This window comes from Tursiops truncatus, chromosome 18 (assembly GCF_011762595.2).
Source record: "Tursiops truncatus isolate mTurTru1 chromosome 18, mTurTru1.mat.Y, whole genome shotgun sequence".
Taxonomy (NCBI): Eukaryota; Metazoa; Chordata; class Mammalia; order Artiodactyla; family Delphinidae; genus Tursiops; species Tursiops truncatus.
In genome coordinates, this window is record NC_047051.1 from 11,163,796 (window position 1) to 11,177,308 (window position 13,513).

Consider the following 13,513-nt stretch of genomic DNA (forward strand, 5'->3'; position numbering starts at 1 on the left):
TCCTAGTGTCAGGGATTGTAGATATGTAACATGCTTCTGTTTGTAAAATGGATGAGCTTAGCTTTCTCTGAAAGCTTATTGATATGTTATTTTTTTTAATGATGTTAAATTTTTATTTAATTTTTGTATGGATACTAAGAATAGGGATAACTTTGAAAATTATTCTTGACTTTATCTTGAATCACCTATTCCTGTCTTTTAGTATTCCTTGCTCCATCTCTAGGTACTGAATATTTTGCTAATATCAATGTTCCTTGTATTACGGATAAAAGGGATTAATTCATTAAGGTGTTATTGGCAGTTACATTTGGGGGGCAATTACTTTTGAGATAAGAATCTGCATTTTAAAATATGGATATCAATGGGAATTTGAGTTAGAAAGGTTGCTTAATAAAGCTTATTGAAAAGATAGCTTAAGGAAACGGTTTCATGGAACCCTCCAATTATATGATCACTTATCCAAAGTAAGGATAGATAAGATTGGCCTTTCCACAAATTGTGTAGAAACATACACAGCATTTCACAGCAGATGCAATATTGGCAGTACTCCTTAGTATAGTTGCTGTTTATCAGCCATTTTGGATTCTGTTTTTCTTATTTTAATTGATGATTTATGAAACATAGAAGGAAGTTTATGTTTTAAATTTACATTTAATAATAAATTGGATAGAGTACTTTGTACTTGAGAAAGTGGTTAAAATATATTTAAGTCATACAGCATAATACTGCATGGTAGGAATATATGATAGAAAAATTCTCACTCTTTAATATATGTCAGTGCTTATAAATCACTAAGAAAATTACAACCATACCAACAGAAAAATAAGCAATGGATGTAAAATATGAAAATAAGGTAACAAACATATGATTTAAAAGTCAGTATAACCAGCAGTCAAAGAAATGCAAATTTAAAACAAGAGTGAGATAAATATTTTACCCTTAAATAAACTAAAAAATTTAAATAATAGTACCTGTCATTACAAGGATGCATTGAAACATGCTCTATGACTTATCACTGGTAGGAATAGAAGTTGAATAAACTTTTTGGAAAGCTCTTTACCAACATGTGTTAAAACTCTTATAAATATTGATGCTATTACCCAGTGGTTCTCCTTAAGCTATTTAAGCCCATGTGCTCATCAGAGTTGCCTTCAGGAAAATTGATAACATTGTAAATATCCAATATAGAGCTTAATAAATCATAGTATATTCATTTAACAAGAAACTGTGCAGCTATTAACATCATATTTTTGAGGGAAACTTAGTGACATATAAAATGCTCATGATATATTTTAAGGGAAAGCAGCAGTATGCAAAAATACTTATACTACGCAAATATTGCATTTGTATGCCAAGTGTACATACATGCACATGTTCACCTTTTTTTAAAAAGTCTGGAAAAAAGTACCCAAGTGCTACCAGTGATTATCTCTAGGTAAACAGTTTTTATTTTGTACTTTTTTTGTATTTCCATATTTTCTGTAGTAAACCTGTATTGCTTTTATAATTAATAAAAAATAAAGGAATTTTTAAAAATAGGAGATAAAACATATAATAGTATAAAAATCATGCTGTGAGAAACTCTATATTCTGGACTTGAATTTGGATTTGGGGAAAAAAAATTACTCACTAACAGTTTAACCATTTAGAAATGCGAATTATTCATCCTGAAAAAAACATGTTGTGGAAAGAATTTTTTTTAATGACAGATGATTTAAACATGGAGTATGTCTTCATCTCCAAGAGACCCATTCGAACCTAACATAGAAGGGGTTTATGTTAAGTGTGACATTGCATTTAAATTGTTAGTAAATTCTGAATCAGGTTATTGTGGTGGATTATCATAATTTTTCTAGTATCTATAGATGTTTTGTAACTATACTGGATAACCCAACAGTGGTGCTTATTAGCTTTCTTCCTGAAGGAAGGGAATTAGTGTTCCCAGGTGTACCTTCCAAACATCAGGGAGGTAACATAATTTGTGTTCATTGAGTTTATACTGTGTATCAGACACTTAGTATATATTACCTCAGCTTTCAGTAAAAGGTTAAGAGAAAGCTAAGACTCAAAAACGTTAAGATCACACAGCTAGTGTGAGGTCGAGTCAGAATCCCAAGGTAGATCTTTGCAAAGCACTCTCTTTTTTACCACCGTATTTCGTAAATTCTAAGGTACACTTTTATTTTCATTTTAAATAATCTCCAAAATTTGGAAGTGTTTTACAATTGCTATATTTTATAGTCAATTGTAGAAATTATAGTAAGATTTCTCCTTAACTTTTGAAATTTTTACGAATCAATAGTCATTTTTAGTTGCCTTAATTTCAAAACCACATGAGAGAAAAAATTAGGTCTTTAAGGAAAAATTATATATGTAAAAGCTGTCTGTTACCCACAGAGTATGAAATACTAAATTCATAATATTTCAGAACAAATTTAATCGAGTTTGGTCATTTTCTGCGTTACCTGTACTAATTCTGTTTCATAGTATTAAATCATCAGTAAATATTTCTCATTGTCTTTTTTTTCTAACAAATGCACATGAATTTTGAATCTTGCTCACATTGCACCTAAGTGAAGTAGTAATGTAAAGTGCCTGTTTATGGCGTTACTAGACTTTAATGCATGTTTGTTTTCCTTATTTCTATGTTATCTATGGGCCAAGGTAATTACTTGCAGTTTTGGCTTGAGTATCACTTTTAACCTAGCTTAGAAAAAAGGCTTAATAACCACCTATATATGATGACTTGGATATAGTCTAATCTGGAAATAGTATTAGAGGTCATTTAAATTTGTCCATTAACAATTTTTCCCTATATGATGATTATTTAGGCTTTTTGGATAGAGCTCTCAAGGTTATATGGCTCTTTATATTTTTGCAAAGCATACTTATTTTAAAGTTATCTTCTCTACTAGACAGCAGTCTGCTTTTTTAAAACTATTACCGCTTTATCCTAACTTGGTCAGTCTTTTTCAGACCTTTTACCACGTTGCTGCTCTCCTCTCGAAAAATTTCATTTTGTCATTGAGCTTTGGAAATTGGGAGCCTCAAATATTGGCTCCCAGTTCTGCACTGGAAAAATTACCTCATTTTTCCAGAGGAGAATAGTGGTGCTATTACTTCTTTTTATCTGTTATGTGTCAGACATTGTGTTAGCTTTTTCTTAAGCTGCCATATCACACTTTTAGCTCATATTGAACTTGTAAACAATTCAGGCTTCATGCTCCCCCATTTTTACACCTCCCCTAGTTTACTCATATTGTTTCCTGCTCGGGTAGTGGTATGTTAGAATTGTATATGTATTCCAATTGTAATTTTATTCTGTTAATTTTTTTTCAGTTACTTGAAAGTATATTTGAAACTCTTGTCTTTTTTTTATTCAGATGTTAAATTATTCTTTTCAAGCTTGTGCTATCTGCATATCTTATAAATATGCATTCTCTGTTATGGAAGTAGTAGATACTAGTAGTGGAGAGGACAAAGAATAAAATTTTGTGGCATATTCAGCAAAATCTTAACATTCTCATTTTTTGAAATTACATTCCAACCTGTAAATCAGATGATATATTTATGGAGTTTTTTATCTATACTTAGATGATACTTATTAAATAGCAGTGTATACTTAGCAAGTTTTAGTAAAAGTTAAATGTCATATTTTGCCTCCATAAAGAAGATGAAACAACAATAGTTTCTTGTACTCTAAGAACTTATACTTGAAAAGTTTTGAGTGTCAACACTGCCTTTTCATTTTATGCAGGATGATAGCAAGCAGGCACAGTTCTTAGCTCTAGCTGTTGTTTACTTCATTTCGGTTCTGATGGTTTCCAAGTATCGTGACATTTTAGAACCCCAGCGAGAGACTGCAAGAACTGGAAGCCAGCCAGGTAGAAACATCAGACAAGAAATAAATTCACCAACAAGTACAGGTACTTAATATTTGTCTAATTATTTGAATTTTCATCATCATTTATCTCCTTTTTATTTCATTTTACATCTAGATTTAAACTGGTTCTATTCATAATCACCTCAAGTATTTATAAGTAGGTGGTATATAAATGCCGATTTAATATTCTTTAATTACACAAAAATGTAGAATGATATTTCCTATATTCTCATTTTATCAGAGAGTTTTGGTTTTAATTTTTCTATTTATTAATACAAATCATTTATACTACTGTTTAATATGCAAATAACTCATATATTTTAAATGTATAATTTTAAACTTTATAAACATATGAAAGTAGGAGGTCCTTATAGAGTAGTTCAATATCAACAGTAAGCCAAAGTGTAAATCTTTATACCCAAGATCAAAGATAGCATCCCTCTTTCTTTCCTTCTTTCTTTCTTTCTTTCTTTCTTTCTTTCTTTCTTTCTTTCTTTCTTTCTTTCTTTCTTTCTTTCTTTTTTTCTTTCTTTCTTTCTTTCATTCATTGTGTATAGTTATTTCAGTATCTAAATATTCTGTCAGAGATTTATAATAAACAAACATACATTCTAAACTTTATACCAAAGTTGCTTCAACTAAAATCAAAGACTTCTAGACATCAGTGAACCATTTTGGATCATGTTGTCTTTCTCATCTATAGAAGATGCTCATGTTGTAGGAGTTCATGAATTGTCAGCTTTATCTACTCTGCTTGGAAATGATAAACACATTTTCTGGCAACTAATATTTTAATATCATGCGGAGCCTTTTATCAATTGCATTTCTTGCCGGGTGTTTACATCAAGGTTGTTTCTCTGTTGTTTGCAGTGTGACCTTAGTAACCCAGTGGTTATTTCATGTACCACTGGATTAATTTGTAACAGAAATTATCTTTCCTAAATAAATGCATATGATATACAAATTAAATGAATATTTTTAAAAGTGAGTAGAAATTAGTGGTCAAATCTCTGCATTTTGTTTTCCATATTCATATCATATCTCATTTATTTTTATCACTGTTGTGGAAATACAGATTATACTTAACTCTAAATCTTTGCTGTTGCATGCTGTATTTATTTTTAGTACGTAAACATGATATTTCTTTGTAGTATACTTTTACTTTTAACTTTATTCTTCAAATTAAATGTTATCCTACCATTGCAGTTTGTCTTTTGACCATTTAAAACCCTGAGACTCTATATGTTAATCAACTCTTTCTTCATTTTTAATACATGCATAACAGTCGTATATGTATAAAGCAAGCAATATTTTAGCGAACCTTCCAGTTCTGATTTTCTTCTGTTTGTTGTATGTTGTGTATGTTGCTAAAATTACTCTACTTAACGAGTATATTACTTCCTTTCTCTTAAATACATGACTTCTTTCCTTCCTCCAGAGATGTGGTCTTTACTACTAGTATGTTTGCATGTTGTAGTGATATAGAACTGTCTTGGATCTTCAGTGGACCATGTTGCAGGTTGTTACATGCTGGCTCAAATTTGATTCCATAATTTTCTCCACAGTTGTGGTCATACCATCTATCCCTCATCCAAGTTTGAACCATGGATTCCTTGCCAAGTTAATTCCTGAGCAGAGCTTTGCCCACTCATTTTACAAAGGTAATATTAACCTCATCTCCTGACCTGTTCGGGTATTCTTAAATTTCATAAATTGTTATACAATAACCATCCATAATCTAATTGTTTATAAACAATCATACACCTCAGGTTTCAAGAAGATATAATATGTTGTATTTATACCTGGCTATTGAGAGCAAAATATAGTTTTTATATTTATATTCCATTATATTTCTTTAAGTATCATCTGCAAATTAAGGCTGCCTAATTATATGTATAATAATATGCACAGTGGTGGCATTCACTGGAGATTGCAGAAGAGTCACGTCTCATTAGTGGGACTAAATTAGCCCTAAAATGAAGGCTACTATGTAATGACAACAAAAAAGTTGAGAAAAACAAGCCTCGAAAGCATCAAACTGATAAGTTATTTAATTTTCTGCCGGAACAAAATTCCAACTCTTTTTAAAGGAATACAAAAAAATTCTTCACCAAACAATGTAAAATTCAACATTAAGCATCTAATAAAAAATCATTAAATGTGCAAAGAAGCAAGAAAATGTGATGCATAAGCAGAAGAAAAAAATCAGTCAGTAGAAACAGATTCAGAAAGGATAGATATAGCAGAATCGTCAGATAAGGGCATTCCAACATCTATTATAAATATGTTCAAGATGTTTTTCAATTTAAAGGAAAAAGTGAACATAATGTGAAGAAAAATGGAAGATTTTTGTAAAAGAACCAATTTGTAGTCTTAGAGATGAAAAATAAAATAGCCAAAATGATGTCTCTGGGTAAGATTAACATGAGATTAGTCTGTGCAGAACAAAGGTGAGCCAAACTATGCCCCCCCCAGGATTTTCCCGTGTACACACCCTGCATAATTCCTGGGACAGTGAATATGATAGATTTTTACTATTGTGACAGGGTTATGTTATATATGTTAGCACAGTTGCTTCTTCTTTTTTTTTTTTTGGCTTAAAACAGAAATGTATTCTCTCATAGTTTTGGAGGCTAGAAGTCCAAATCAAAGTGTCAGCAGGGCCGTGCTCTCCCTGAGGGCTCTACGGGAGGATCCTTCCTTGTTTCTTCCTAGCTTATGGTGGGTGCTGGCAATCCTCAGCTTTCCTTGGCTTGTGTGAGCATCAACTCCAATCTCTGTCTCCATCTTCACATGACCATCTTCTCTCTGTGCCTGTGTCCAGATTTCCTTCTTTTTGTAAGAATACCAGTCATATTGGACATGGGCCCCTCTCTAATCCAGTTTGACCTCATTTTCACTTGATTATATCTTTAAAGACCCTATTTCCAAATAAGGTCATATTCACAGGTTTTGGGGGGACATGAATTTGGAGGGAACGTTATTCAATCCATTGTAACTACTCAAGGGTTGGTTCATTGCTTTGTGGGTCTTTTAGTCTTGTCTTTTTTCTTCTTCTCCTTTGATACTTGATTCGCATCTTTTTAGCACAGTTGCTTTTAAGAAAAGGTGATTATACAGGTAGCTCTGATCTAATCACATGAACCCTGTAAAGGCAGAGAGTTTTCTCTGGCTGGTTTGGAAGAGGAAATGAGAGAGCCTCAAAGTGTGAGAGGGATCTGAAATAAAGGAAGTTTTTCATTGCTGAGATGGAGGTGACCATGCAACAAAGACCTGAGACCACCTTGTAGGAGCTGAGAGCACTTCCCGGCAAGGAACTGAATTCTGCCAATAACTGGAGTAATTTTAGAGAGGGCCTTGAGCTCCAGATGATACCACTGTTCAGTGTACTTCATACATTGGCTAATGATATGGAAGAACAACTTATAGAACAAATAAAGCAGCAAAGTATTTCTTATTACAACTTGATGAATGGACAGATATTTTTCATAAACGTGCAAACTTTGGACGTAATGATGAAATAAAGGAAAAATTCTTTTCAGCTTTATTGCTTTCAAAGGCATCTAACTCTGAGTTGGATAAACTAAGAAGGATTAGACTAAATTAGATTAGATTAGATTGGAGTGTCGTCTGGAATTTGTTTTGTGTAGAAGTGTGTTCCAAAAGGTTAACTGCAGTGACTAGAATATACTCTGGAGTAGTTAACCTGATTAAGGCGCCTGCATCAAAATATCTATGCACTGCTTTCTTTATCAAGAAAAGTTTACTATGAAACAATTTTAGCTGAACTGCATAATGGTCTTAGTGGTATAATAAAATTTTGAATTACTTTAAGGCCGATGTGGTAAATTTTCTATTCTTTTTTTTTTTTTGCGATACGTGGGCCTCTCACTGTTGTGGCCTCTCCCGTTGCGGAGCAGAGGCTCCGGACGCGCAGGCTTAGTGGCCATGGCTCACGGGCCCAGCCGCTCCGCGGCATGTGAGATCTTCCCGGACCGGGGCACAAACCCGTTTCCCTTGCATCGGCAGGCAAACTCTTAACCATGGCGCCACCAGGGAAGCCCCTTTATTCTTTTAATTATATGATAATATGCAAGGTGATAGTAAATAACTGTTACTGCGTGCTGTCATGCAGTGGTTATTGAGAGGAAAAGTTCTGTTGATGATGTTGGAAATACAAAGTCAATTCTTAGTGTTTTTACAGGATAAGAAACCAGTTTCATTCCACTCTTTAAAAATTAGTAGAACTGGCCTCTTTGTCAGACATATAAACTGTGTTTAATGAACTTAGTACTTCCAAGCAGGAAAGGATTGCATCATGTATTTTTAGTGTGAGAAAAGATGAAAGAATAAAAATAAAAGTTAGAATGTTGGAAGTACACAGTTTCTATGATATTTTGCATAATTTAATAAAAATTATTTTAATAATATTTATTATATAATAGTTATTAATGAAGTATCTCTATCTTAAGAATGATCTTGGTTTTGCTCATCTTGAAAAGTTATCTCCTATCATTTTATGTATTTGATAGAATGTCTTGTATTTTATTTTACATTAAAAGGAGATACGTATAAACAAAATTTATGGATCTGGAATCTATTTCTTTCATTGAAATATAATTTATGTTTGATTATAACTATATGGGATAAATTATTGGAAATGAGTATTGATGAACATTGAGGGTATATTTTGAAGATACAGCATTTCTAGTTTCATTTTGGGTAAAAGTATAAAATGAATACATGTTCTGGGCTCTCTGAGTTCTCATTCTATCAACATAACTCTGTGACTCGGCTTTCTCCACTCTGCGTGTTATTAAAATAAAACAAAAATAGGCTAGCTATATGTTATTCCCATGAGTAGTAGTATTACCAGTTCTACTTGGATTAGATAAGTTAACAAGCAAAAGTTCATCACATTATAAACTTTAAATATTTATATTCCCAGTATTTGTTCAAAATGTTTATATAGGCATTTCTTTTGGGGAATCACTCTTTGCTTAAAACTTTTTGTTTATTTATGTGTACTGAAAAAAGTTACAAGTACAGTAACATTTGTCTAGATTGATCACCTATACCCACACTTTCAGTGAACAACATGGATAGTTTTTGTATTTTTTTTCCCAATTTACCTTTGTTCTGATTATATTCATTGAAATTTAATTTTATGTCTATGGAGTCAAATAATACAAGCTTTTATGCTTTTATTTTCTGTTTTGAGAAGACTGATCTGGACTACTCTTCAACTCCTTCACACTTTACTGCCTTTTTTCGCCTCGTTATTGAGCCTTTTAAAAAATTCTGAACTAGCTCTTTGGCCTCTCTCTTCTTAATCTTTGATAGTCCTTCAGCCCTTGGAGTATTGCGTAGTTTCTTCCTTGGACTTCTTGTCTCTAGTCATTTAGTCCAGGGGCCCCCAACTCCCGGGCCATAGACCGGTACTGGTCCATGACCTGTTAGGAACTGGGCCACACAGCAGGAGGTGAGGTGGGCGGCACGCGAGCGAGTGAAGCTTCATCGGCAGCTCCACTCCCCATCGCTCTCCATCGCTCCGCATCACTCCCCATCGCTCATATTACCACCTGAACCATCCCCCCCACCAAACTTCCATGGAAAAACTGTCTTCCACGAAACCAGTCCCTGGTGCCAAAAATGGTTGGGGACTGCTGATTTAGTCTGTTACTGATGACAGGTTTTAAAATAACATTATTACATAAAATAATAAAGTAATGAAATGTAATTTATATTTAATATAATACATTCATTTAATAAATATTTTATAATATAACAAATATAATAATTTTTCTTTCTAAAAATTTCTAAGGGATTCCTATGGTTTTCAAAACAGTTAAAATGTCTTAACTTATAGTGGCAAGACTACTCTAGTTCTAACTTATCTGGATTACTACAGTCATCTCCAAAGTGGTTTCCTCGCCTCTTGTCTTGCTGATCTTTATTTGATTTTTTATAGTTTTGCCGCAGTTTATTTTAAAATATAAATGAGATTATGTCTCTTTTTGACATAAAAATTTCTCATAACATTTAGAGTAAAATATCACTACCTTCCTAACTTCATCTCATGTGGTTCTTGCATCTGCTCACTCCAATGAAACTACCTTTTAGTTCTTTAATCATGCCAAGCACTTTCCTGCCTCGTGACCTTTGTATTTTGTTCCTAGTTTTTGGCTCTCTCTTCTCCCTATTTTTTGTATGATTGGAGAGTACTTATCCTTCAGGTGTCTGGTTAAAGGTCACCTCCTCACAGAGGCTTTCCCTGACTACTATAGCTAAGGAGCTTCCACCCCACAACCACCTTATTTTCTTATCATGGCATCCTCTTTATTCCCCTTCTTACACTTATACAATTTATTTATTTGTTTGTCTATTAGAATGTGTGCTTGAAGAAGGTAATTCCTAATATCTAGCATGACACTTGGAAGTACATACAGTAAATATTTGTTAAGTAAATGGGTAAGTTATTGAGAAAGCTAAACAATTTTTAAAAAGCTGAATATTGATGGTAGCCATAAAATGTATTTCATTAATAAACATACTTAAAACAGAGAAAATAAATTTTTATTCATAGCTTGTCCTAGAAGCTGTAGAAGCTTTGTGTTAATTTTCCACATTAGGTTTCAAAAGAAGAATGTTAATATGTAGGTGAACTTACAAATAAATATGTTGTATTAGTTTTCCTCTAGCAATTTATTGTCAGGGAAAAGAATTATGTTCACAGGAATTAAAATAATTAAGATATTGTGCCACTTATACGAGAACAGACATATGGCATAAACAGTCTACAAATAGGTAGGAATTTGTATGAGTATTTCATATATAATAAATATAACTTTTCTAATCAAATGGAAGAGGAAGTATTATTTGGCAAATGGTATTGGTATTACCAAATGGGGTAGCCAACTGAAAAAAATAAATTTATATCCTTATTCCATATAACAGGCTAAATAAATTCCACATGTATTAAAATTTAAAGCGAAAAAGGAAACTGAACATAATTCAAGAAAATTAAAATTTATATAATATAAGAAAAGATGTTTTAAATCATAATATCAAGTTGTAAACATATGACTAAATAAGTTTTATTTATCTGCATGTCTGAAAATGTTAACAAAATTAAAAGAAAAAATGCAAACAGGAAAAAATTTACATTTAGTGATAAAAGTTAATCCTTAATAAATAAAGAACTCTTACAGATCAATTAAAAGAATATATCACAGTAATGGAAAAATGTAAAAAATAGCTGAACAGTTAATAAGAGAAAGGCAATGTAGGTACAAATAAGGGAAATTTATTTAAATCTACTCATAATCAAATACATTTATACTGAAACAAAACTGTACCAAAATTTTCAAATTGGGCAAAATTTTGAAGGGTGAGAATATAAGTAATGTGCATTTTACATAGAATAAAAATATCCGTGATCCTTGTTCTACTAATTTTACTCTTAGAAGTATATATTAAGGGAACAATGAAAGATATGCCAATAATTTTTTTACCAGTCTTTATTTATTGCATACTTAGAAATAAAGCTAACATTTATTAAATAAGTTGCTACATTCATATAATCAAACACTATGATTTCAGCTTGCACATTTGTTATTTTATCTTTTGGAGTCATTTTTAATGGACTCGTAATTCATTATATGGGTACATTATAATTTATTTTACGAGTACTCTACACTGTCATTTGTATAATATTTATAGAATTCTTATTGAATACTGATGTCAAATATCCTATATATTTTATCTTATTTATAACTGAAAATCATGCTCAGTTTTCCCTAACAAATATTTTTTTTAAACTTCGACTCTTTAAAATAAATGTCTGTTTTCAGTATTAGTAAGGGTACCAACAAAAGCCTCCCTCCTCTCTTTTTTCTTTCATCTTCTAATTTGATCTTTTTTCCAACTTACCTGATGATTCATTCATTATTCATTCATTGCTGAATAAATGAATGGTTTCCTATTACATACTAGGTACTAGAGATACATAATAGTGATCACAAAGTCCCTATGTTTATGAAGCTAACATTCTAGTGAGGAAGATAGACTTTTAGAAACCACACACTTAAGTATATAATTGCAAACTATGTTGTATTCTAAGAAATAAAATTACAGATTATTGTGAGAAGGTACAAAAGAAGAAACAGTTTAATTTGGGGGTTGGGAAAGGCCTTATAGAAATGATATTTAAGCTTTGAACCAAACCATGAAGTCAGTTAGTTTGGGAAAAAGACTGGGGATAGTGGAAGCACATTTCTGAAAAGGTAGCCACGTATTCAGAGAAATTCCTTGGCATATTTTGGGAACGTATGTGGGTGGAACATAAGAATCAAGTGAAAGGGAAGCATTCCATAAATTTAGACAGGTAAGCAGGAACCAAATCATGTAGGGCTTGTAAACTATACTAAGGATCTGTTTTTTAAACTAAGCAGAGGAGTGTTATATTAGTGTTCCATTGCTGCCATAACAAAATACCACAGACTTACTGGCCTAAAACAACACAAATTTATTATTTTATAGTTCTGTAGATCAGAAGTCTTACATGGATTTCACCAGGCTAAAATCAAGACATCCTCAAGGCTGCATGCCTTTTTGGAGGCTCTTGAGGAGAATCCATTTTCCTTGCCTTTTCCAGCTTCCAGAGGCCACTCATATTCTTGGCTTATGGCTTTGTTTCTTATTCCTCCATTTTTAAAACCAAGAACTGTGCATCTTTCGGGCTATTCTTCTGTAGTCATATCTTCCTCTGAGCACAGCTAGGAAAGGTTTTCTGCTTTGAAGTTTGATTGAGCTGACCTGGATAATCCAGGCTAGTCTCTTCTCCAAGCCCTTCCATTTAATGTCCTTTTTGCCATGTAAGGTAATATTCACAGGTTATGGAGATTAGGACGTGGACGTCGTTGGGAGAGAGGGGCATAATTCTGCCTGCTACAAGTATCATACAATTTTACAAGAGTATTCTGGTTTATAATTTTATAAGAGTATTCTGAGTACAATGAGGGAATAGATTTAGAGGGGCATTGAGGGTAACTGAATAAACCATCAGAGACTATTGCTTTCTAGGTAAGAACTGCTATTGCTTAGGACTAAGGTGTAGCGGCAGTAGAGATTAAACAGGAAGATAAATTAGACATACTTTGGAAGTAAAATTGACAGGATATGGTAAAAGATTGGATCTGGGGCATGAGGGTATGAGAAGTTTTCAAAGATAATACCTAGCTGTCTGGTCTGAAGTACCAAGATGATAAGTAATCATTTGTCAAAGCAAGAAAGAACGGAGGTAGATTATTTGAAGAGAATGACCAAGACTTCCATTTTTAGATGTATTAATTTTGAGATGTCTGTGGAAATCTTCTAAGCCTTTGGGAAGCTAAATCAAGTAAGTACATTACAGCCTGATACATTTCTTAATCCTCATAGCACACATAAGATCTATATTTTTCAAGTGCGGTCCTTGCAGCTTTCAAAGCGTAACTAACTTGTTCAAGATAACATGGAAAACTAATAAGTTGTGGAGCCAGAATTGAAACCTTTATCAATTTGACCACATTCCCATTATCTTTCTTATGACATATCCTTTTCAGAAAGGAAGGAGAAATACCCAAAGTA

The 13,513-nt window shown here is 32.6% G+C and overlaps 1 protein-coding gene across 7 annotated transcripts in view; it reads left to right on the top strand.

Moving 5' to 3' along the window:
* Window positions 1-13,513, top strand: part of NBEA (neurobeachin) — a 623,898-nt gene that overhangs the window by 219,110 nt on the left and 391,275 nt on the right. For all 7 annotated transcript variants that reach the window (XM_033843595.2, XM_073795053.1, XM_019936759.3 and 4 more), the window contains 2 exons: window positions 3,758-3,926; window positions 5,449-5,544. In XM_033843595.2, coding sequence (XP_033699486.1) covers window positions 3,758-3,926; window positions 5,449-5,544 — 265 coding nt within the window. The remainder of the gene's footprint in view (window positions 1-3,757; window positions 3,927-5,448; window positions 5,545-13,513) is intronic.